This window comes from Microcaecilia unicolor, chromosome 1 (genome assembly GCF_901765095.1).
Source record: "Microcaecilia unicolor chromosome 1, aMicUni1.1, whole genome shotgun sequence".
In the NCBI taxonomy this organism is placed as follows: domain Eukaryota; kingdom Metazoa; phylum Chordata; class Amphibia; order Gymnophiona; family Siphonopidae; genus Microcaecilia; species Microcaecilia unicolor.
In genome coordinates this window covers 683769689-683795575 of record NC_044031.1, presented here as the reverse complement: position 1 = coordinate 683795575, position 25887 = coordinate 683769689, and the positions used below count along the sequence as shown (strand labels likewise).

Genomic DNA, 25887 nt, shown 5'->3' with positions numbered 1-25887 from the left:
GTGGTTACTTTTAGCGTGGCAGTAAAATGGCCACATTTGTATAACTTCCTGTAATGGCCACATGCTAATTTCCCAATTAGCACATGGCCATTACCACAGGAGCCCTTTCCACCACCTATTTACTAGGTGGTAAGGGCTCCTGCGCTAATCAAACAACATGCGGCAATATACCAGCGCAACCCAATTAGCGCAGGGCATGCTCTGCCCACAGACACACCTCCTGCGCCAAAAAAATAAAAACCATATTTGAACGCAGCATTAGAGCACGCTGATTGGCACACTACTGCGGGTTGCCTCAGCATGTCCCGAGGCAGTGCTTTTTGGCGCACGGTAGGCACTCGCTAGTGCCTACTGCGGGTTAGTAAAAGGGCCCCTAGGAGAACTGGATCAGAAAACAGGAAACTAGAAGAAAGCCAGGTTCTATTCTGACCTTAACCTGTTTGTCCGCTGGTGCTGTAACTTCTCTGGGTCAGAGACAGAGTCATGTGAATGATCTTAGACAGTATTGTGTGCACTGATGGTTATAGCAATAATATTATGACAGGAAGAAAGAGACACCGATAAGGATAAGAATTTTTAGGGATGAGCTGTTGTTTGCAATGTTGTGGGAAATGTCAAATGCCATAGCATGTTGTTAAAACCCAAAAATAAGCAGGAACCCCTCCCCCACACTCACACAAAAATTCATGTTTAAAAAAAAAATTGTTTGCTGATAATAGAGTGTATGGTTTCGAAAGAATGCACCCTAGTTGGAAAAAGGGTGCACTCTTTCTAAAAGAATGCAAACTCTTTTCCCAAGAGCATGCCAGCCATCATGCATGTGCGAACCATTGCGCATGCTATCGGGAAAAGAGTGCACACTCTTTCGGAAACTTTGCTCCCGTGTCAAAAAAAAAATGACCAAACGGAAACAATTAAAACAAACATTTGCAGGAGCAACATGGGAAACGACACATAATGAACATTTTCTGACTGCCCGTCTCTAAGGATTGTACTTGATCTATTTTTACCTGCTGCTTCGCTGTTTGGAATTTGCGCATTGTTTGTCTCAGTTCTGGATTCGAAAGGCTCTGCTTTTGCAGTCTGTTTTCCACCCCCTTGATGGCAATGTGCTGGATGTAACCTTTGACCAGAGAGATCAGGCTGCCTTGTCTGAGCCATCCATAGCTGTCCATTGCCAGGCTAGCATCCTGTGAAGTGCCACATGATTCTAAATAACTATCAGACAGACAGCCTGATTCCTGTACAGTGATAAGAGACTCTTCCAATTTATTGGCAGATTCTTAACATGTCCTGGTACCTTGCTGCCTCAGCTCTCTCAGGCTGTAGTCACATTGTACAATAATATAACGTCCTCTGCTGGGAAGGTTGATTTGTTCTGCAATAGATATGGGATTTGCAGACAAAGTGGATAACCTGCAGACTGCCTCTTATCTCAGTGATACTAAAGGAGCACCGTCATCAGGAAATACAGATTGTTTTTCAGAAATTGGATCTCGCGTTTCTGAGCTGCAGATTTACAAAATACAACAGGGGAGGGGGATAATTTTATAAGAGCCTGCATTAGTGAGAAGTACTAGTATATGCACATAAAGGAGTAGATTCTACAAAGGGCGCCAAGCACCAATTCTGTAATAGGGTCTAAGTTGGCATGTGTGCTCCTAACTTTAGGCGTTGGCACTTATGCCATGTCAAAGGCTGCTGTAAATGCTGGCACCTAAAGCTGCCAGTTGTGTGCATAAGTGATAGCATTCAGTAACTTATGCATGCAGCTACAAGACATGCCCCTGACCCGCCCATGGGCAGCGCACTACAGCATTTAGGCATTACGGGTCTGATATTCAGCCAGCGACCGGCAGCACTTTTGCTGTCCGCTGCTAGCGTTAAACCCAGATATTCAATGCCAGGCCATTTCCGGCAATCTACTTTGAATATCCAGGGGGGGGGGGGTTAACCTCTAAAACGTTAACTGGTTAAGTTGATATTCTGCGCTAACGGTTAATTTTTTAGCAGTTAAAGATAGGCCTGCCATTTATGCGGCCTATTTTAACCACCGAACATAGCCGGTTAAGCGCTGACTATCCGTGCCTAACTGGCTATGTCGCATGACATCTGGTCAAATGCTTTTTCAGCATCTACAGAGAGCTTATCAATAATATTCAAAACCTTTCCAATGTTGCCTCCTGCTTGTCACCCCTTCACAAAACCCAACTGGTCAGGGTGGACTAACCCAAGAACAGATTCCACAAGACGTAATATTTTTGTATCAACTCACAAGAGGGAAATGGGTCTATAGGAGCTGCAATTTGTCAGGTCTTTACCCTCCTTTGCTATGAAAGTCACAACGGCAAGACACATAAATTAAGATAACTGAGACCCCTTCTCCAGGGAATTAAAAAGACACAACAAGGGTCACAACAAAAGATGTTGAACCCACTTATAAAATAATGCGGAAAAATTGTCCAAGCTGGGGGATTATCCTGGTTTCATGGACCAGAAGGCTCGCTTCACTTCCACCCCCGAGATAGACCTATCCAGTAGATCCGCCTCTCTCCCTTGCATTCACCCCAATTATATTCCTTCTGAATAATGGTCAATGGCTTCCCCATCAACCTCTGATTCCGGAGTGTATGGAGTCTTAAAGAATGCCACAAATTTGTCCCTGATCAACTCATTCTCCACTATCTCCCTGCCCTCCTCCCCCTTAAGTCGAAGCACATTATTCCTAGTATGTTGCACTCTCAGCCTGTGGGCCAACAGCCTGCTTGCCTTATTATTAAATTCAAACGCTGCCTCACACATTGCAGCTTATAGTTCAACCGCTCAGCTTCCATGGCCCTGAACTGCTTCCTAACCTCTTCCAGTTCACCTAACAAAGCCTACTCCCTGGGCCTAGCCTTATGCCGCACCTCTAATGTATGGAGGAGTTGTCTTAGCCTCTTTTCTTCAGCTTGCCTCTGATGTTTCCTGTGGGCCACTATAGTGATCAGGTGTCCCTGCATAGTAGCATTTGTGCCTTCTGACAGAGCCTCTGGAGACACTTCCTCCATATCATTAAATTCCAGATACTCAACTAGTATGCATTCCACTCTACTGATGATCTGCGGATCTTCCAAGAAACTATCATTCAGACACTAGTAGAGTGGAAAATGCCTCTTATAAAAGTATCCTCACATACATTCTTTTAGGTGATTCAGATGTAAGCATGTTTGAGGGCAGAATTTGGGTGGTGTTATGATTTACACGCAAACTTTATAAAATACACACATACTCTGCAGCACGTGAAAATGTGCATGACTTCATTTTAGCCACAATTTTGGCTGCATTTTGGGGCCTTTTAATAAAGACATATAAACACCTATGTGTTTTCATAAAATAGGCCAAAGGCAACCTGTTATCAAATTACCCTATAACTTGACAAATGGCTTTGAAATTTGTCCTGCTGATGATGTATTATGATACTGAATCTGGGTTCTCCAGCACTCACCTCTCATCTCTCATCTGAGCCCTTCCTTTCCATTTGGCTACATGACCTGTTTCCTAATTCTGCGCAAGACATGTCCAGGGAATGCCTCTCCCTGATGCAGCTAAATATATGTACACTGTGGGTACTTTTTAACTGGGTTAAAAGTGGGAAATTGCCAGACACCCCTTCTACCCAGCTAAAATGACTTTTGAAAAGTGCCCTCATGAAGGGCAATTTTAAAATAGAGGGCCTAGATAGGGAAGGCATATAGGTGTACCTGTAACATCTGTTGTTGTTTTTTTTTAACTGATATATATGCCTCTGTTTATAAAACAGCCATCCTGAAAACTGACCTAGACAAAGTTATACCTACTCCAAGACAAGAGTAACTGTATATATGAGCTGGTAGGAATCAGGACATATATCTTGTCCCTTCTCTGCTCCTATAAATACATATAAGTATAGCGCATGAAAGCCTAGATTTACTAACATGTGCTACTGTATGTTATTAGCAAAGAGCTCCACTGCATATAACGAGACCCTCATTAATGCATGTTAGTATGAGCTAAGGTGGTATTGTGCACTTCAGTAAATATAGTTCAAAGTAGATGATGTATTTTCTGAGTGCCTGCTTTTATGCATGTCTGAACTGGGTAATCTTATAACATAAAACATTGTTCTATATGCTCAAGTTGCTTATAATATTACCCCTTAATGTAAGAGCATAAGTATTTATTTATTTAAGAACTTGTAACCTGCACTGTCTGCCATCATACACAATAGAATCAATCTCTGTTTGCAAATTTGACACATTTCAGTAGAATACTTGCATCAATGACCATTTTCTTTTAATAAGTGGGGACCACCTGTGGTAAAAATGACTATAGCCCTGTTTATTAGGAAAACCACATCTCACTGAGCGAATAATATTGTCAAGTCATGAAAGCAGCAGCTTACAGCAGTAGGTTTTGACTCAGTTGCTCTGTGGTGTGCTCTGAAGGTTCAGCAGTAATGCTTCACACTGAATCTAGCTGTGCTCCTAGTCACAGAGTTCACACTGCCAATGAAAGAGAGGACTTTAACGGAGTTCAGTGGCAGAGCAGGAGTTGCAAGCACGGGGTGGTGGTGGGGGGGGGGGGGGTCTGAAGCTGTGCTCACCTGGTACAAGTCTCTGGGCACCCTGCCAGTGGTCACACCTCGTTCCAGCACCCGACGGTTGTGCATCTCATCAAGATATGTGAAAAGAATCCCTGGTGGTCTTTCCATGGTATGAGGACCAAGCTCCAAAGCAGACCTTAGCTCACCCTTATCCTTCCTTTTCTGCTCTCTATTAATCTAAGGAAAACCAGCAGAGAATATATAATGAGAGAGTAATATTAGGATGCTGTTTTTTATAATTTTCATGGGTGTGTCTCCCTTCTAAAGAAGAAATAAGATAGAAGTGGAGGTTGAACCACCATGGAGATAGGAAGCACAGCATTCTCTGTGGCTCCATCACCTGCTTCTGCAGAGAATTAAGATTGAGAGAAGGTGCAGCTTGCTGGTCTAGAGAGAGACACAGTTCTGGGGGTGCAATGTGTCCACAAAAATATTTGTGTGGGTGCTTGAGTCCGAAAGCATCCACTATGAATATGGTGTGAAAAAGTCCTGCATCACCTGTTCAGAAAATCATGTTTTCGTTTATTTCTCTTTCTGCTACTGTATGAGTTAATGAAACCAAATTCATATATTAAGTTCATAAGTAAGTTGTAAATTCAATTTTGCATGTACTTAGCATTGAAATGTTTTATTTAGCCCCATCTATCCTATTTTTTTAGCTATGTATAGTATGATGCTAACCACCTTATAATTGAAAGAGAAAAACGCCTAGATTTCGACCCAAATCGGGAGATAGACGTTTATCTCACAAAAACGAATAAATCGGTATAATGGAAAGCCGATTTTGGACGTTTTCAACTGCACTCCATCGCAGAAGCGTACAAAGTTGACGGGGGCGTGTCGGAGGCGTGGCGAAGGTGGAACTGGGGCGTGGTTATCGGCCGAGGAGAGATGGGCGCCTTTCGCCGATAATGGAAAAAAAGTATGCGTTTGTAGCTAGAATTTAGGGCACTTTTCCTGGACCCTGTTTTTTCATGAATAAGGCCCCAAAAAGTGCCCTAAATGACCAGATTACCCCCAGAAGGAATCGGGGATGACCTCCCCTGACTCCCCCAGTGGTCACTAACCCCCTCCCACCACAAAAAATGATGTTTCACAACTTTTTATTTTCACCATCAAATGTCATACCCACCTCCCTGGCAGCAGTATGCAGGTCCCTGGAGCAGTTGTTAGGGGGTGCAGTGGACTTCAGGCAGGTGGACCCAGGCCCATCCCCCCCTACCTGTTACAATTGTGCTGCTTAATGCTTATTAGTCGTCCAACCCCCCAAACCCACTGTAACCACATGTAGGTGCCCCCCTTCACCCCTTAGGGCTATAATAATGGTGTAGACTTGTGGGCAGTGGGTTTGAGGGGGATTTGGGGGGCTCAACACACAAGGGAAGGGTGCTATGCACCTGGGAGCTCTTTTACCTTTTTTTTTTTGTTTTTGTAAAAGTGCCCCCTAGGGTGCCCGGTTGGTGTCCTGGCATGTGAGGGGGACAAGTACACTACGAATCCTGGCCCCTCCCACGAACAAATGCCTTGGATTTATTCATTTTTGAGCTGGGCGCTTTCATTTTCCATTAACACTGAAAAACAAAAACGCCCAGCTCACAAATTGTCGAATAAAACATGGACATCTATTTTTTTTGAAAATACAGTTCGGTCCGCCCCTTCACGGACCCGTTCTCGGAGATAAACGCCCATGGAGATAGACGTTTTCGTTCAATTATGCCCCTCTAAGTGTATTATGTACGTATATCACAAGTTCAAGTGTTTATCCAACTTACTTTATAATTTACTTCAACATTTATGAACTTTAATGTAATAATACGTTGTATTTCTCATTCCAGAAATGGCGAGCGCCATTATGGCATACTGTAAGCCACATTGAGCCTGCAAATAGGTGGGGAAATGTGGGATACAAATGCAACAAACAAATGAATAAATAAATAAATATACATGCTTTAGTTTTTAGCCAAGTATTAAAGTTGATAAATTGTTTCAAATGGTCCTTTTCAGGGCCACAGAGTTAATAAAAAAAATTGTTAAAAGAATTTTACCAATAATACTCACCAACACCACAAGACCAAGTCAGGCTTAAAGCAGTTTTATTTCTTGCAAGGAGACAAATCCAGCATACACTCAGGAAGTTGTCTGACTTACCTATACCTTTCCGTTTCTTATATACCTTTCTAGACTCTCATCTCCGTGCAGCTGTATATGAAGCAGTTTGTCTGTTATCACATACTTTTTGAGCTTGGATGAACATGTTACAGTTTTAGACCATTAGGAGGTTTTTACAAGCTAGCCAAGAAGCTTATCTAAGAACATTCAGTTCTTCTTGTAATACACAAGGCCAGAAGCTGTTTTTCCTACATTCGCTTAGTATAATAATTAATAAAAAAGTAAAAATAAATTAATTTTTTTATTAATTCTGTGGCCCTGAAAAGGACCATTGGAAACAATTTATCAGCTTTAATACTTGGCTAAAAACTAAAGCATATTCATAGGTCAAAAACTCTCAACACCATTGATTCATTTTGATCCGAAAATGCATCAAATATAGAAGCTGCTAATGGAACACCAATGGGTGGGATAAAAACCATTATAGGCGCCACAAAAATATCAGAAAAACATATACAACTGATGCAAACTTGAATTCTGAATAAAATGGCATATGATATGCAATATTTTCCACCTTACATTTGGGCAGAAAGCTGGTCAGAGATGAAAGTTATCATTATCGCACAGATGATGCAGGACTTTTTCACGTATATTACTGCAATAAACATAATAACTTAACTAATCTAATGATGGCTATTTTGCCCAATTGCTCTCAAGTGTCAAAAGTATGAAAGAGCCTAGTGACAGACCTTTAGCTAGCCTGCATGTTTTTCTTGACTTCATAGGTACAGCTGTTCTATTTACTTGTCAATGTCATCTTTTTACAACCAGCTACCATGACCTCTGATTCTGGAGATAGTAAGTAACACAGTAACATAAGAGCTGATAAAGACCAAATGGTGCATCCACTCTACCTAGTCAGATGCTTAGGCCCTCATTTTGCAAGCCGTATTTGCATTTGATACGTGGATAAACCGGTACTTAAACGTGTGTACTGGTGCATGCAGATGGAAGGTAGATGTGGCCTGGGCATGTTTTGGTGACTAATGTCTATGTCCTAAAAGATCAGCATTGGAAGTTACACCTGCTACCAAACGTGTTTAGGATTTGATAAATAGCTGTTACTGAGCAGCACTAAACTGCAGGGATTGGAGGGGAGGAGGTTGCCCCTTTAATCCCCCAGTGTTTTTTTTCTCCCCCCAAATGCTAACCTGGCAAGCAAACCAGTCATGTGACAGCATCAGGATAATAACCAGTTCTGTTTCTAAGATTGGAAAGATAACTGGTTATATTGTGGCACATAACCGGTTATGTTGCCATTTTATAACATAACTGGTTATGTGGCACGGATAACCGGTTCTGTATCGGCTTTAAATATGACGATATTCTGTATGTTTATTTTTCTAAAATGGATGTTTATGCTGCCCACACTCGGTGCATAAACGTCCATTTCTCAGTGTTTTAGAACAGCCTCTATGTCAGCAGATTCTGTTCTAAAATACTACTAAAACTAGAGACGTCCTGACCTGGATGTCTCAATTCTGACTTCTGTGTCCTTTCTAAAATGGGGCTGCACCTCTGTTTTAGGTAAATGCGCACACTAAATCCTTTATGTAACCAGTGGTGTGCTGGTAAATGTTTAACAACAGGCTCTCTCCCCGGTCCCCCTCTGCGTCCCCCCCCCCCCCCAAATTGCAGAGCTGGCTATAGCCGGGGAGAGAGCCTGGGGGGGGGGGGTGGAAATGCATTACTTCAAGGAAAAAAATTAAATGATCCCAGGTTCCAATCAAATTCATGTTTAATGTGCGATAAAATGCCATAAATAAGTAAATAAATATACACTTTTAATGTTGAGCACCTGATTCTCAAAGTGAACATATTCCAAACACTATAATGAAAATAAAATGATTTTTTTCTACCTTTGTTGTCTGGTGACTGTTTTTCTGATCATGCTGGCCCAGTATCCGATTCTGCTGCTATCTGTCCTCTTAACTCCGTTTCCAGGGCTTCCTTTCCATTTATTTCTTTCCTTTCCTCCTTCTTCATTTCTGGTCCTCAGCTTCTGCCTATTTTCTTCATCCATGTGCAGTTTTTCTCCTCTCTTCCTTTTCCCTCATCTCATCTCCTTCCTCACTCTTCCCTCCCCTCCATCCATGTCCAGCATTTCTTCTCTCTCCCCTCCTCTCCCCTACCCTCCATCCACCCATGTCCAGCGACCCTTCTCTCCCCCTGCCCTCCATCCACCCATGTCCAGTGACCCTCCCCTGCCCTGCCCTCCATGCACCCATACCCAGCGACCCTCTTCTCCCCTGCCCTGCATGCACCCATACCCAGTGACCCTCCTTTCCCCTGCCCTCCATCCACCCCTGTCCAGCGACCCTCCTCTCCCCTGCCCTGCATGCACCCATACCCAGCGACCCTCCTCTCCCCTGCCCTGCATGCACCCATACCCAGTGACCCTCCTTTTTCCTGCCCTCCATCCACCCATGTCCAGCAGTGACCCTCCTCTCCCCTGCCCTGCATGCACCCATACCCAGCGACCCTTCTCTCCCCTCCATCTACCCATGCCCAGCGACTCCCTTTTCCCCTGCCACCTCCTCCCGAGTTGTTCAGTGAATTCTCCTCCCTCCCTCCCTCCCTCCGGATCCGGTCCCTCACCGACTCCTTGTCCTTCGAATTCTTCGGGGCAGGCAGTCTTGCCTGCCCGCTGCCAGTGCTGACTCCCCCGCTGCCGGATCGCGCTTCAAAATGGTCGCTGAGACGTCAGCAGAAGTCTCGCGAGGCCGCCTCTGGAAGTCTTGGCAGCCATTTTTAAAGCATGAACCAGCAGCGGGGGAGAGTCAGCGCTGGCAGCAGGCAGGCAAGACTGCATGCCCCGAAGAATTCGAAGGACAAGGAGTCGGTGAGGGACCGGATCCGGAGGGAGGGAGGAGGGAGGGAGGAGAGCCAGAGCCTGCTCGCGCTTTTTAACAACCGGCTCGCAAGTCGGAAGAAAATGTAACAACCGGCTCTTGTGAGCCGGTGCGAGCTGGCTCCAGCACACCACTGTATGTAACCCAACACCAGCTCCCTCCTTCCCCCACATTTGTCCTTTCAACACTTTTCCAGCATTGTCCTCTACATCTGTCTTGAGCATGGCCAAAATCTGACAAAGCAATGGCCCTCTCCTCCTCTGCTAGTAGGTCATGCAAAGGATCTGCAATATATGCAAATATATCTCATGCATATTCATTGTGGTGATCCTGAAAATCCAACCGGCTATTCACTTGTTCAGAACCCTTATTTTATCATCCTCACTTTAATATTCCCTTATCTCTTGTTTGTCCTGTTTGTCTGTCCTAATTAGATTGTAAGCTCTGTCGAGCAGGGATTGTCTCTTCATGTTCAAGTGTACAGCGCTGCGTACGTCTAGTAGCGCTATAGAAATGATAAGTAGTAGTAGTAGTAGGTGTGCCTCCAGGAGAGGATTGAGAAGCACTGATCTAGGTTAATCCCAATCTGGCTTCCTTATCCAGCCCTCAGTGTGTGCCCCTTGCTAAAATTTAGATCATGTGAATTACACTTATGGCCCTAGATCCACATGTATTTTCTTAAGCACAGAGCTATCTACTTTGTGTAGCAGTATATGATGTGTATGGGCTTATGTGTCTTTAAGGTACACACTGATGTCAGAAGTACCTTAAACTAACAGCTGATTGGTTCTTCTAGTCTTTGCTTTTCTGCCTGTTAATGCACCAGTTTTAAATAACGGTAATCATTGCCGAAAGCTCACATAATAAAGCTCCTCTTGTTTGTTTTGTCTTGAATTATTACATTTGGAAGTTCACTACTAAACCTGGGTGATATAACCATTGGATTAGATGACTCCTGACCCAGGCATCTTTGCCGAAACACAGCCATGTCGAGTCTTATTATTTATGCCACCATCATTTGTAGTCACATTTGACATTGTGCACACTTTGCTGTTGGAACTATTAAAGGAGATTTTATATATAAAGTTCTTTTTTTTGTATATCTACTTTTTTTTTTTGTTTCCCTCACTACTCTGTTTCCCCAATGCACCAGTCTTCTCAAGGAAGGGTGCAGTGGTGTAAGTTCAAATTCGGGGCCCCAAGCCAAATTTAAGGGTAGGAAGTGAGCATGGTAAACACTGTCCTTTCCCTTTAAAAGTGTTCTGTGCTATCTCCCAACATCTTTATTCAGTTAAATAAACGATGAGCATATCATGTCCCGCCTCTGGGGCCAAATCTCACGATAAGTAAAATATTTTTAAGTGAAAGGAGTATGGTAGCTGTGTTAGTCCATTTTTAGAGGTAATAAATAGAAATTAAACAAAACAAAGAAAAGAAAAGAAAAGAAAAGAAAAGAAAATAAGATGATACCTTTCTTGACCTAGCTTAATACAATTTTGATAAGTGAAAGTGAAATCACTTGGCTCTTACCTTGAGAGTAGGCTCTCATAGCAGGAGATGATGCGCTCAAGTGTTTCTCTGACTGATTAAAAATGCTTAAGGGCCCTGTTTACTAAGCCACGCTGTAGGCGCGCTGACGTTTTAGCACGTGCTAAAAAGTTTGTGTGCCTACAGCGCGACTTAGTAAACAGAACCTTATGTGTTTGCTGCATTCTGCCTCTGTCCCTGCAGGGTGCATTTGCTTCCCCCCTTCTTGAATGGGGCCCCCCATACTATTGCAGGACCTGCTTGGGCAGTATTTAGGCCCCTGGAGGAATGATATGGTGGCCAAGTCGGAGTACCCCAAAAGGAGAACACATTTCCAGAAAAGGAGGACAAAAAAGTGCATTGAATTTGCATATTAACCCACGGTTTCTATGCAGCGCGCCTAGATATCCCGGCCGAAATCCAGGCAGATTCTATAACAATATGCGTAACTTAATTGGCTTAAAAAGCTAATTAGCATTGATAATAGCACTTAAGCAATAATGAGCACTAATTAGCAATAATTCAAATTTACATGCACAACTTGCTAAGCATATTCTGTAATGCACCGTGCCTAACAAAAACAGGGCGTGGTTATAGGCGGGGAAATGAGCGTTTCGTGGGCATTCTGGAATTTACGTGTGTAGTTATAGAATATGGCCCTTTGCGCCTAAATCTCCATGCCAGGATTTATGCCACATTTTCGTTGGTGTAAATGGATGCACATAGTTTTATGCCCTGGGATATCAACTAAGCGTATTCTATATATTGTGCCTAAATCTAGGCGCCGCTTATAGAATATGCTTAGGCGAAAATGTTTTCTGTGCAGATTTTTTAGGCACCATATATAGAATCCCCACCTTAGTGCCTAAATGGAAGCTCTATTTGCATACTAAAATGAGAGAACACAACTCTTATGCACATGAATTGTACACTTATGTAATTATGTGCTTAAGTGATAGTTGGGCACTAACTCCTATTCTACAACTGATGTATCAAAGAGCGCATTGCCTTCAAAATCTGTACTACGGTTCACAAAATTATATACAGTGAAGCACCAGACTACCTGACAGACCTTATCGACCTACCAGCCAGAAACACATTCATATCAACACGAACATACCTAAATCTATACTACCCAAACTGCAAAGGATTCAAATACAAATCAACTTACGCATCTAGTATTTCCTACATCAGCACACAACTGTGGAATGCACTACCAAAAGACCTGAAAACCATATATGACCACCTACACTTCAGAAAGACACTCAAGACCCACCTGTTTAAAAAGGCATACCCTACAGATCCAACGTAAATGCCTGATATCTGCGACAGAACTACAGTAAAGTTCATAATGGCCTTCACCGAACTCTTCTATTGAACGTTTCCTCTACGTGGTCCTACCACATGAACATTACCCTATCACAACTTCACATTGTATTTGTATACACCGGAGTCTCCGGCACTATGTAAGCCACATTGAACCTACAAAGAGGTGGGAAAATGTGGGGTACAGATGTAACAAATAAATAATAATATTCTGGGAAGCTCCTGAGAAAATCATGGATAACGAGAGGAAAATCAGGTCGATTGGAAATCTTATCATTTACCTCCAAAATAATGTAAGGTGATGTTCAATGTACTCTGATGAACTTTGCTCGATATGCCAGAGAATGGATTTTATTTATAAGGAGAGTTATCTTTGATATTTACTTTCTACTGCTTGTCTGAACTTTTGCTGTGGATACCTGCAAGTTGTGGGATCGTTGAATACATCAATAAGTTTAGCTAAATAAAACAGCACCATCCCAGGCCATCAGTTAAGCCTGAATTCATTTGCAGTATTTGGGTTTGAATGGGGTGAAGTTGCCATAAGACCTGTATCTGGCAGAAAGAAAAAAGCATTTACTTGGAAAGAGATCCCTGTCCAGTGAAAATCACCTGGGAGCATGGGCCTCATTAACCAGAGATAGGATTTGAACCCTATCACTGGCAACCACTTTCTTGTTGAACAGCAATGACTCATAAATCATCACAATGATTGCTTTGCACTTAAGCTGCTGAAGGGCAAACCATGTTAATATATTGTACTGCTTATCATTTCTATAGCATTACTAGATGTACATAGCACTGTACACAAATGCCTAAGAGAGAGTTGCTTCATCATAGAGTTTACAATCTATCCAAGACTGATGAGCAGGACAAATAAGGGATTAAGGAGTTACATTTATTATGGGAATGATTAAAACAACATCAGTATTAAGGGGGTTAAGAGACAGAAGCTGTAGACTGGATTTTAACAGAGTTGGAGACGGAGCATGACCTACTGCCTCAGATATGGCAGGAATAGAAGACTTCTGTACTCAAATTATCTGACCCTGGTCCCTCTAATCCAGCAGATTTTGTATTTGTGATAAGTGAGTTTAGGAGACCTTTATAGTACAATTGTTAGGTCACATGCCTACTGCACCCATGACCTGAGTTCAAATTCCACACTAATGTGGGATTTCTGTCAGGTAGCCAGCCTCTGGCCAACTCTGCCATTCATTCCCTTTCAGTCAGTAATTGAGTACCCAGCCTTGTGGGATGGGGAGAGATCAAGATGACTGGGGAAGGCACTGGCAAACCACCCTGCTAATAGTTTAAAGAAACCATCCTGCAAGTGGCAACACAGGCGTTGGTTGGGCCGGCTCCTGCGGTTTGAATATCAGCCCCACTGTAACTTAGACCAGTTCCTTAAATCTTGTTTAACAAACTTGCCTAGAGTTTAACCACTCATCTATTTATCCCAGTTGACTCTACACCACCCATCTTGTCCTTGTCTATATATCTGCACTTTGTCCCTCGGCTACATGGTAAGCTATGTTGTAGAAATGCATTAGAATCAGATGCTCCATTAGTATTATGCTGACATTGTATTACAGGTATATCTCTGATATTTGAACTTCAGTGCTTTTAAATGTATATATTTTAATACTGTTTCATGCTAGTCCTATTATTAAGTTATAATTTGTTGTTTTCAAGTTTTCCTCATGTATTGTATTCGTGTTTATATTTGGCCATTTTTACTATTAACAAAATTGTAAGTTTTATGTTAAACTATACACGCTGTACACCACCTTGAGTGAATCTCTTCATAAATGCAGTTAATAAATCCCAATAAGTAAATAAATAAATTTGCGACTTGTGTACAGGGGATTTGTAAGTGACTGTAATTTGTCCTCACATCTTAACAATGAGTTTGCCTACTTTGATGGAAAAGGGAGGGGAAACAATTCAGCATTAGCACTTGCAGCATTGAGGAGGCCTCCATGCCCACCCCAAACTATGCTTGTGCTAACAATGCACACTGTTTTCTCCCCAAAGAACTTGTACTTTGATGTTTTTATAGTTACCAGTGAGGTCCAGGAGCTGCTCCATTCCACTGTGTCATTCTGATCCTGGGACAAAGCTCTAGAATAAATGGAAAAACAGAAAGTTCCCTTCAGTTTAAGGCTTCCTGTGATATGTGGATATGCTCTCCTCTCCTGTAAATACTACACTTCTTCTTTATGGGGTTAGATTATTGGAAATACACACAGCACACAAAATGTTGCCAATACAGCAAAGATGAGCAGTGTATTCCTGCCTGCTGTGTCCTGGTCCATTTTCAGATTCAAAAGCTGCACCTTTGGCAGGGTGGGATTAAGGCCAGCTGATGCCCTAAGCACAGCCGAACAATGGTGCCCCTTGGCCCTTCCATCCCTTAACTGGCAAGACATTAAGATTCAATAAGTGCTGAGAAATATAATTACTGTACAAAACAAAATATCATATATATTTATACTGGTTAGAAAAACACTGAAATTCATTTTGGATAATGGGTGTGGCAAACAGCAGTGAAAGAGTTAAGGGCATGATAACTAGGGGGAAAAACTCTTTGGTGCCCCCCTTCCCTTAGTGCCCTAAGCACATACTTATTTTACTTAATCCAGGGCTGACCTTTGGTCATTTGATGAAAACTCCCTCCACCTCAAGCATCCTGAAAATGGGATGTTCTCAACACTTCCTGTTTCATGTCCACTTTAGACATTGCTCGTAAGTCAGCACTTTCCGAGACTGGCTTCTCTAGTGCTTCTCTCCTTACAGGGGTCTAAGTGCTTCTTTTTTATTTATGTAGGGCCTGATATTTAGTTGGCGGCAATCAGCGTTTTGCTGACTGCTGCCAGCACTAAACCCAGAAATTCAATGCCAGGCTATGTCCACACACTTGCATTGAATTTCTGAGTTTGCAGAGTCGGTTAAGTGCCATGTTCAGCATTTAACTGGCTATGGGGTTACCACATAAAGATAGGACTGACTTTCATGCTGTCCTATTTATACGGTTAACGTGGCTGGTTAAGTTCTGAATATCAGCACCTAACCAACCAAGTGCTGACTCCACCCCAGGAATGTCCCCAAAATAGTCGGTTTTGAATTTGGTGCTAACCAGCTATTTTCAGCGTTGCTAACTGGTTAAGTGCTGCTGAAAATTCCCGTTAACCCTGAACAGGCGATTTAACCAGCCAGGATCTGTTTCTGACCAGTTAAATCATGTTGAATATAGACCCCTTAGTTATTAGAATTTATTTACCATCTTTTTGAAGGAATTCTTTCAAGGCGATGTACAGCAAGAATAAGTGTACGCAAAGATGAAATGTCTAGATCAGAGTTTCCCAAACTGTGGATCAGGACCCCAAATGGGGTCACAAAGCCTGAATTTGGTGTCATGGCCTAGGTGGGCTCTCTATAGATGCATCATTGTTCTGCACCTCCAGGAGGTCACACAAATTTATTTGGCTGCATTCGTGGGATTATTGCCACAAAAAGATTGGAAAGCCCTGATCTAGGTAGATAAGACAGAGCAACAGGAGTTAGAACATAAGGGGATCTGTGCTTCCTAACTGCCTCCCTAGACCTCGCTCAGTAGTCTACCAAGAGGCATCTCCCATTCACTGTGCACTTCAAAATGGGCTAATTAAAACACTACTGTCATATTCTGTACACATCAGGGAACCAACTTTTTGCTTGGACATAAATTAATTCAGATCAATAAGCCAATAGCCCAGATTGCATCTCAAAATAAGAAAAGCTGGCCCCAGTGTTTCAAACCTTACAGTGTCAAATAGTTTTACCAGTGGCCTGATTCATTAAGAGAACATTTCTATAAGGTGCGTCTAAAGTTAGGTTCTAATAATGTTCACGTATTTATTGAATAATAGCACTTATGTGTGTGATTAATTGGTCGTTACACACATAAGCGCTAGGTTCTATAAAATGTGCGCTTACATCCCTCAGCATGCACTTGCATGGGGGGGGGGGGGTTAATCTGGGCACAGCATGGGGGTATCATGGGTGTTTCATCTAGCAATGCATGCACCTTAAATAATAAGATGTTGCGCACAAGCCTGGCCCACTTACACCTGCCATTGCATTGATATAAGTGCCTGTGCCTATATTTTGATGTGCACTCAAAAGGCTACCGCAAAGTGGAAGAAAGTAAAACGCTACGGAGAAAGGATGCTGAAAGGGTGGAGTAGTGTGGTCAACAGAACACTTCCAGAAGAAGGCACATGGACGATGATGTTATATCAACTTAAGTTTATTGCATAAATGGACTCGACATGGCACCGTGTTTTGGCTAATGTGCCTGCATCAGGAGTCTTATTGGATTGTAGGTGGTAAACAACCCTGTGATACTGAACATAAAGTAAATAAAATAGTCTTTTAGAAAAACTCTTTGAAAGAAGAGCAATCCAAGTTCTGGAAGTCATGCTGACAGGGCAATAAACTTGTGTTGATATATCATCATCGTCCACATGTTTTCTTCTGGATGTGTCCTGTTGACCACAGTACTTCACCCTTTCAGTATATTTTGATGTGCCAATGATGCCTTACGCCTGTATTCTATAACAGCTTAGGCACACCTCTGGCACCTGCCACTTTATAGAACTGCCATCTATTCTGTGTCTATAAGAAAAGGAACTTTGTGAATCAGGCTGTTAGTGCTCTGTATCTCCCAGACATCTGTGTAAGCAAGGTTACAGGTTAACTAGGAGTGGATGGAACAGTGCATGAGGATCTGAGGTGCTTCACAGTTAAAGTTTATAACAGGAAAGGCCATCGAGAAGACAGACACTTGTACCTCATGTCACTGGCATTTGCTTGTGTTTCTACTCCAGCATTTTCTGACGTCACTTCCGCTAGCTTTGGTGGTGCTCCATATTTATAGCTTATTCCTTCAAGTAATCTGTTAAACACTTAAAGAACACAATTGGTGTCAATGAGCAATGTTTTTGGGTTCCATTGTCATAAAGTCCTAAAACATAGAAAATTACCAGTTTGTAGCTCTAACTGTTAGTCCTTCATATTTACAGGAAGATTTACAAAACTGCATTCTTAACAATTATATGCTTGGGATGGTATCCTAAAGGGTTTCATTTCACCACTGATTTTGTGTGGATATAAATTATTGGGTGCTGTTTATGGGCCATTGGGTGCTTTATCTTCCTGTGGGTATAATGGACTAAGGAGTCCTTTTACTAAACTGCAGTAAGCAGTTACTGTGTGAATTAGCATGCACTGTTGGCACACAGCCTCGCTAACAGTTACATCACTGGCATGACAGCACATGCGAATTCATGAGTTGGAAATGAGTTACGTGAGGGGAGGTTGACTGAGCCTTGCAGGTAGCACATGGAAACTTCCTGTGTGCTTTCACCAATTCAGATAGTGTGGATGCACTTACCACCACTGTTCCCTCTAAGCTGAGCGGGAGTCCTCCACCTACAGTTCTGCCGGGTGGGGGGGGGGGGGGGGGGGGGAGGGGGCAGTGCTCTTTCCCTATCACATTTTCAATAGTGAGAGACAGGCAAGCTCTGCAGGGCTCCAGGTAACCTGCCTGTCCCTGGCAGTTGAAAGCACAATATTGAAGTACCCCCCCACACACACTGGTAGCAATACAGTTGGAGGACTCCCTCTCAGCTTATAGAGAACAGAGCTTTCCACCTCCCAATAATGAGGTTTAGGTGCCCAGAGGGCACCTGGTAGGAGCCTCTTCTATAATGGAACCTAGGTGTCTATGTTCCCTTATAGAAACAGTCTTTGGATATTGGCGTCCAATAGCGGAACATGCCGCATGTCGGCCAGCGGTCCTTTATTTATGACTCTGAGTGCAGATGAGTTAAGCTGTACTTATACATTTAAAAATCTACAAATCCAATTGAGTCAAGTGAAACTTATATTAAGTGGAATTTGGAGTTGAATTTATGCCAAGTTGAATTTCAAATAAAAAAGTTTTTTTATACCTTTTCAAGAAATAGAAGATAATAAAGAACTTGACTAAATTATAAGATGCTGGGCTGTTTGGATTACCCCCTTATAGAATCCTAGCATAACCCGGTATTGACACGCCTAACATTAAGAGCCGGTGTGAGTGCAAGTACCTAAATTGCAGCCCAGGCGTGCATAATGTACAGTATCCAGTAAGTTGCATGTATAAGTGGGAGCTGCACCTAAGCCCCACCCGTGCTCTGCTCATGTGTACTCACCTTTGCATAAACAGGCGCGTATCTCTAGAATAGCGCTAAGGTAGAAAATTGGCATGTACACATGTAGATGCACACACACATACATATATTCTGAAATTTTGCTTGTGCAACACACACAGAAATGTTAGCACCTAGTTTATCTGTTTCTGCACCCACTGGGTGGTAATAGCTTTGTGCAGTAACCATAGGGGAGGATGCTGGCCACACCCCCACAAGTTATCACAGAGGCTTTGCAGATACCATGCAGTAATCTGGGCACCTTTGTCTTTTGAAAGAACTTTGTCCTATGTTGATTTTTCTTTTTGCAGATTGTTATAACAATTGAGTTTATTTACTTGATATCTTCTAGGGCATGCCATTGTTTTTACTTTTGTGGTGTGTTTTGTTTGTCTTTGTGTGTATCCATAAGTTCTGTAAATTCACAAATAGTTGCTATCTTGAAAAAATATTAACAATTTTCCATGGATTAAATATTTTTTATCGCTTAATTATAATCAAATCTAAACATTTGTTGACCGCCTATTTCACAAAAAGGTTCTAAGCAGTGTACAATTAAGAAACAAAACAGCTTTGGGAATTACAAGACATCATAGAATATCTATCTATCTATCTATATCTATATCTATATATTTAAACAGCCAAAACCTTAGGTAAAAAGAAAAGTCTTAAGTTTCCTTCAAAATAAAAGATAAATTCTATAAATGATAGGATAGTAGCCAATTTGACTGCTGTCATATTTTACACCTGTCAGATTGGAAAATGTATACAGTAGCTGATGGTTGATGAAGAGAGGAAAGGGAATTCATCTTGGGGTGGGGCCAGTGCCTTTTTCCCAATGGCTAATGCTCTGTGGATAGTTCAAGGTATTGTCACAAGAAAATACTAGAGCGAGCCATGAGCTTATGGAGAAAGAACCAGAGAGATTGAATGGATTGCCTTCTGTTCCATACCTACTGCAGCATTACTCAGCAGTTGAAGACTCTGAGCTACTTCTGCCCTACTGATTCCCTCAGGTGAGGCTGACACCACTTCAGGTACTGCAGCACATGAGCCATCCAGGAGCTCAGCCAGTGAATAAAGATCTGCAGAAATTAAATCTCAGTTTATATTTATTTATACACCCTGTTTTTACTTCCTACTCTTCTTGTTCTCATCATTGAGTATCATGCAACTGTTACAGGAAATTAAAATTCAATAAAATGACTTCTCATTTTTCAACTCATCAGGTCCTATGATCTTAGGATGACAGTCACTCCCCAACCACACTATCCTCCCATCAACAGATTTCAGTGGCAACACCTTCTTCCACTGCTCTTCCCCACATCATTGATATTTGTGGATTTCAAGGACATCACCCTCTCAACATATTTCTTCCCATATCTTTCACCTTGATAGATATGTCTGGCGTTACCCTGGAACTCTGGCCCCCTCCCACCGCGAAGTCTGGCTACGCTGCTGGTGCCAAGGCCCCTTTTACTGCAGAAGGTAAAAAGGCTGAAAAAAGAAATGGCCGTGATGTAAGTTCGCACTTGCTGCATGGCCATTTGGTGAGGGGGGACCCACTGAATGGTCCATCCAGTCCGCCCAACAGTCACACTCAAAATCAGGTCATGATTAAACCAACAATGAATCTGATATAAAATACTTGATCATTGTCTCTGGCATTTCTGGGACATAGACCATAGAAGTCTGCTTGCCCTGTCCTTAGGTTCCAACCAGGGCCGCCGAGAGACTGGGCCAGGCCTGGGACAAGGCCGCCCCCGCCCCCCCCCCCACCCGAGGTCGTCGGACCCCCCTCCTCCGGGCCCTCTCTCCACCCCCGGGCCCTCTGCACTGACCTTAAGCACCTCACCTTCGAAGGCGCAGCAAGCAGCGGCAGACCACTCCTTCCTTCCGTGTCCCGCCCTCGCAGAAGTTACGTCAGGCGAAGGCGGGACATGGAAGGAAGGAGTGGTCTGCCACTGCTTGCTGCGCTTTCGAAGGTGAGGCGCTTAAGTTCAATGCCAGGGAGTGATGGAGGGCGGGCGGGCTGGACTGCGGCGGCGGCGCCAGGCCCCCCCCCCCCGGAGGCCCGGGCCCGGGGAATTTTGTCCCCCCTGTCCCCCCCTCTCGGCGGCCCTGGTTCCAACTACTGAATTTGCTGTCAAAGCCACTCCAGCCTATCCAAAATCCGCCTTATCATTTGTGGGACACAGACTGTAAAAGTATGCGCGACACTGTCCTCACATTCCAAATTATTGGAGTTTCCTTCAAAGCCCTCTCCAGCCCATCCTAAACCGGATTGACATATACGGGTCCCAGACCATACAAGCTTGCCCAGCACCAGCCTTAGTTTTTCACAGCCAGAGTCGCCATCTAAGTACCACTTGATATACAAACACACATACAACCATTTAAGTTGTTTTTTTATCCATTCATTTTCTAATTAGAGATCCTCTGTGTTCATCCCACACCTTTTTAAATTCCATCACCATTTGTTTCTCCATCACCTCCCTCGGGAGGGCATTCAGGCATCAACCACTCTCTCTGTGAAAGCCACTTTCCTGATAGTACTCCTAAATCTACCACCCTGCAGCCTCAGTTCATGTCCTCTAGTTTTACTATTTTCCCTTCTCTGGAAAATATTTGTTTCTATATTAACGCTTTTCAAGTATTTAAATGTCTGCATCATATCTCCCCTGTCCCTCCTCTCCTCTAGGGTAAACATATTCAGGTCTTCCGGTCTCTTCTCATACATCTTTTGGCGCAAGCCCCATACCATTTTTGTCACCTTCCACTGATATTCTTTTTAGCATTTCAAGTCTTTTTACATCCTTAGCAAGATATGTCCTCCAAAACTGAACACAATACTGTATCCGGGGCCTCACCAACAACTTGTAGAGGGGCATCAACACCTCTTTTCTTCTGCTGGTTATGCCTCTCTCTATATACAGCCTAGCATCCTTCTGACTAAGGCCACCGCCTTGCAGGGCCGGTCCTAGGGTCTCTGCACCCCCCTGCAGTCGATGAGTTGGCGCCCGCATGCCCCCCCTCCTGCACCCGCACGCCCCCACCCCCCCAGCATCTCCTTTCTCTCTTCTCCCACCCTGCCCCTGTCCAGCGATTCTTCTTCGCCCGAATCGCCCCATCCCCCGCCGCCCTTGGTGCTTTAAATCTTTAATTTACCTCCGTTCCAGCAGCCACGTCATTTGAAAGCCTTTCCCCGTCTCTAGCCTTCCCTCCCTTTGTGAGTTCGTTCTGCAGTCCCGCCCTCGAGGAAATGATGTCAGAAGGCGGGACTGCGGAACGAACTCACGAAGGGAGGGAAGGCTAGAGACGGGGCAGGGCTTTCAAATGATGCAGCTGCTGGAACGGAGGTAAATTAAAGATTTAAAACACCAAGGGCGGCGCGGTATGGCGGCGCAGCGGCGCCCTTGAAGGCAGGCGCCCCCCTGCAGCACTTACCCCGCTTACCGGGTTTGACCAGCCCTGCCGCCTTGTCACACTGTTTCGTCACCTTCAGATCTTCAGATACTATCATCCCAAGATCCCCCTCTGTCTGTACATATCAGCCTTTCACCTCCTAGCACATGTCTCCTTTGGATTTCTACTCCCTAAGTTTATCACGATGCACTTCTTTGCATTGGAGTTTAATTGCCAAACATTAGGCCATTCTTCTAACTTTTGCAGATCCTTTTTCATATTTTCCACTCCCTCCGGGGTGTCCACTCTGTTACAAATCTTGGTATCTGCTATATGCTATATCCCCAGAAGGCGCCACTCTAGGCAACCCCCTCATCTGCCTTGAGTTCTCCATCACAAACTACTGAAAGTGACAAAAATCTCAGTCGGCATTTTGAGAGCAGTACAAGATAGAGATGGACTGAATTTCAGATTACGGTAATTGTATGCAGCAGGGTGTTACCACTGAATCCTATGGATGTGACTGATGTGGAAGAGAACTGTGTGGAATAATGATACCATGGAATCTTACAGATGTGATCCCTTTTCCCTTTAATAATGCAAACTACCTAGAAGACAATGCTTGACGTGCAGTATATCAAATTTTTAACTTAAAAATTGAAACTATGTGAAGGATGTATCTGGGTGGTCAATTGATGTGTTTATTTAACAGTACTTGTATGTCACCAATTTATCATATATTTTGTAGTGATACGTTACTGGATAACTGCTGCCTGATGCTGAATGATGAAAACTGTCATATTACTATTAGCTAATAACAAATGCTGAATTTTAAAACATCAACAAACAGGAAAATGATGTTTCTTTTATAATTAATTACATATTTACTTAAGGTTTATGGTTTACTGATTTATAATCGGCCTTGACCAAGGTAAAGAACATCATATACACACATAATCATATTTTAAACACAAGGACCCCAATATTCAGAACTATTAAGCGCCTAACCACGGATATTCAGCAGGAGATAACCGGTTATATCGTGCAACATAACTGGTTAGGCACGGATATTCAGCGCCTAACCAGCTATGTTGAGCAGTCAAAACAGGCCACTTAAATAGGAGGCCTAACTTTAACTGCTAAAAAGTTAACCGGTTAGCACTGAATATCGGCATAGCCGATTAACTTTATAGCAGCCAAAAACTCCCGGATATTCAATGCTGGTCACCGGAAATGCTCCAGCATAGAATATCCAAGGTCAGCGCCAATCACGGCACATATGTGGGCTGCCTCTCGAGGGCTGCATATCAGGCCCAATTAAAAATACAAACTATTGAACTGTTCAGAATGGTGTCATCGAAGGCTGTGAGAATTGCTCAGTAATAGGTTAGTACTCAGACATGCAGTGAGGCTAGCATAGGTTAGGGCTGAATTTCTAGCACAGACACATAATCCCACTAAACAGAGTGCACTGATAATGCTGATAAAGCACAAAAGAGAGAGCAATACAAATAGTCAATTTATTCCACAGCTTTGCTTCTTCACTGCATGACTTTAAATGCCCGTAAAATCTCACTGCTATGAGCACATTTGGATGACTATGCTGGAAATTTGTAATAAGGTTTTGCTCCTGTCAGAGAGTTAGTTGATCATGTACCTTGAACCAGAAGACCACTCCTGATGGATCCTAAGAATGTTGTAATGCCCTTGGAAATCTCTTGGATCCCTTCAGCAAATGGCATCTTGGCAACGCCTCTATGATCTTGGTTTGTGCCAGTCTCGGGTGTAACATATGGACCTTCTGGAGCACCTATTCATTGTGACACAAATATCCTCCTTAGATCAGCGTTCCTCCAGACAGTCCTAGAGTGCCTTTTAGCCCACCTAGTTTTAATGGTATCCACAATGAATATGCAAGAGAGAGATTTTCATGCACTGGCTCCACTGTATGTATATCTGGTTGGCCAGCAGATAGTGATTGTTTTCTTTAAAGCTGTACCAGAAGGGACAGGTATTTTTCTTTTCCCCTCCTAACTGTGAGGTAATTTGTCAGTCTTAGTTTGGAAGTAGGGGGAAAAGATCTCTTTGCTGAGACCCTGTGATCAGTTATATTCTAGAACTGGTGAGCAGCTATATTTCCTGTACTTTCCAGGCACTATTCAGGTAGTGATAAAATGTTTAGATAGTTTATAATTAATCCTATTTGAGTTACCTTTCATTGTGTGCTTTTTTCCCCCCATCTGTTTTATAGTTCGCTGTTCAATATTTTATGAAAATAAACGTAATTGTTTGTTTGCTCTGCTTGTCTGGACTGACTAAGAATCCTGGTGGCTTGTGGTTTGGGTCTGTGGGTGCTTTCTGGGAGCTGTGGGATCCCTGGGAGTGTGGCCTCCAGTAACCTAAAAATCACTGGGGATAACTTGAATCACCCAGAGGTGGTTGTAAACCAGTCAATGGGAGGAGGGTGCTAGTGTAAAGCACAAGCAGCAGGTTCAGGCAGACCTGAGTTGTGCAGGGGACAAATCCTCCAGGTGGCTGCAGGGTTAGCCCAGGTGGGTGACTAGGCATTCTGTGACAGTGGGAAAACAGAAAGAGAAGGTTTAGAGGGATGGGAGAGTACGGAAGGGTGGAGAAAAGTACAGAGAAAGCCTAGAGGAAAGGGAAAGGACATGGGATTTGATATACTGCTTTTCTGTGGTTACAATCAAAGCAGTTTACATATTATATGAGGGTACTTTATTTTGTACATGGGGCAATAAAAGGTTAAGTGACTTGCCCAGAGTCACAAGGAGCTGTAGTGGGAATCAAACCTGGTTCCCCTGGTTCTTAGTGTGCTGCACTAACCATTAAGGTACTCTGGGAAAAGTACAAAGAAGACCTAGAGTAAAGCTAGAGTATTTAGAAGAAATAAAAGAAGCAGGGAAATAAAAGAAGCAGGGAAAAATGGAGTTAATACCTGGAAGTAAAGAGCAAAATTCTGTTTGTTATTATAAACTATATGATATGCACATTTTGTAGAACAGTTGGGGAAGGCATGTCATTTTTCACTTTGAAGTCTCTCTGGCTCCATCGTGCAGCACTAACATACAGACCAAAGAATTCTGCTGAGCTCATCAGCCAAGTGCAAGGAGAAAATATTAAATCTATAGCAAGAGGATGGGATCTGATATATTGCCTTTCTGTGGTTACGATCAAAGTGAAAAATTACAGAAGGACCTTTCGAGACTGGGAGACTGGGCGGCTAAATGGCAGATGACGTTTAATGTGAGCAAGTGTAAGGTGATGCATGTGGGGAAAAAAGAACCCGAATTATAGCTACGTCATGCAAGGTTCCAGGTTAGGAGTTACGGACCAAGAAAGGGATCTGGGTGCCGTCGTTGATAATATACTGAAACCTTCTGCTCAGTGTGCTGCTGTGGCTAGGAAAGCGAATAGAATGTTGGGTATTATTAGGAAAGGTATAGAAAACAGGTGTGAGGATGTTATAATGCCGTTGTATTGTTCCATGGTGTGACCGCACCTTGAGTATTGTGTCCAATTCTGGTCGCCGCATCTCAAGAAAGATATAGTGGAATTGGAAAAGGTGTAGCGAAGGGCGACGAAAATGATAGCGGGGATAGGACGACTTCCCTATGAAGAAAGACTAAGGAGGCTAGGGCTTTTCAGCTTGGAGAAGAGACATAATAGAGGTATATAAAATAATGAGTGGAATGGAACAGGTGGATGTGAAGCATCTGTTCACGCTTTC

General features: G+C 43.1%; 1 protein-coding gene across 1 annotated transcript in view; it reads right to left on the bottom strand.

Annotated features, from left to right (window-relative positions):
- LOC115461610 overlaps positions 1-23881 on the bottom strand; it is a 59159-nt gene extending 35278 nt beyond the window's left edge. The window contains exons 1-6 of the mRNA XM_030191569.1: positions 23797-23881; positions 19688-19819; positions 17333-17447; positions 14565-14622; positions 4625-4801; positions 1011-1190 (exon numbers count right to left, since the gene is read on the bottom strand). Coding sequence (XP_030047429.1) covers positions 1011-1190; positions 4625-4801; positions 14565-14622; positions 17333-17447; positions 19688-19819; positions 23797-23881 — 747 coding nt within the window. The remainder of the gene's footprint in view (positions 1-1010; positions 1191-4624; positions 4802-14564; positions 14623-17332; positions 17448-19687; positions 19820-23796) is intronic.
- Positions 23882-25887: the final 2006 nt, after the last annotated feature.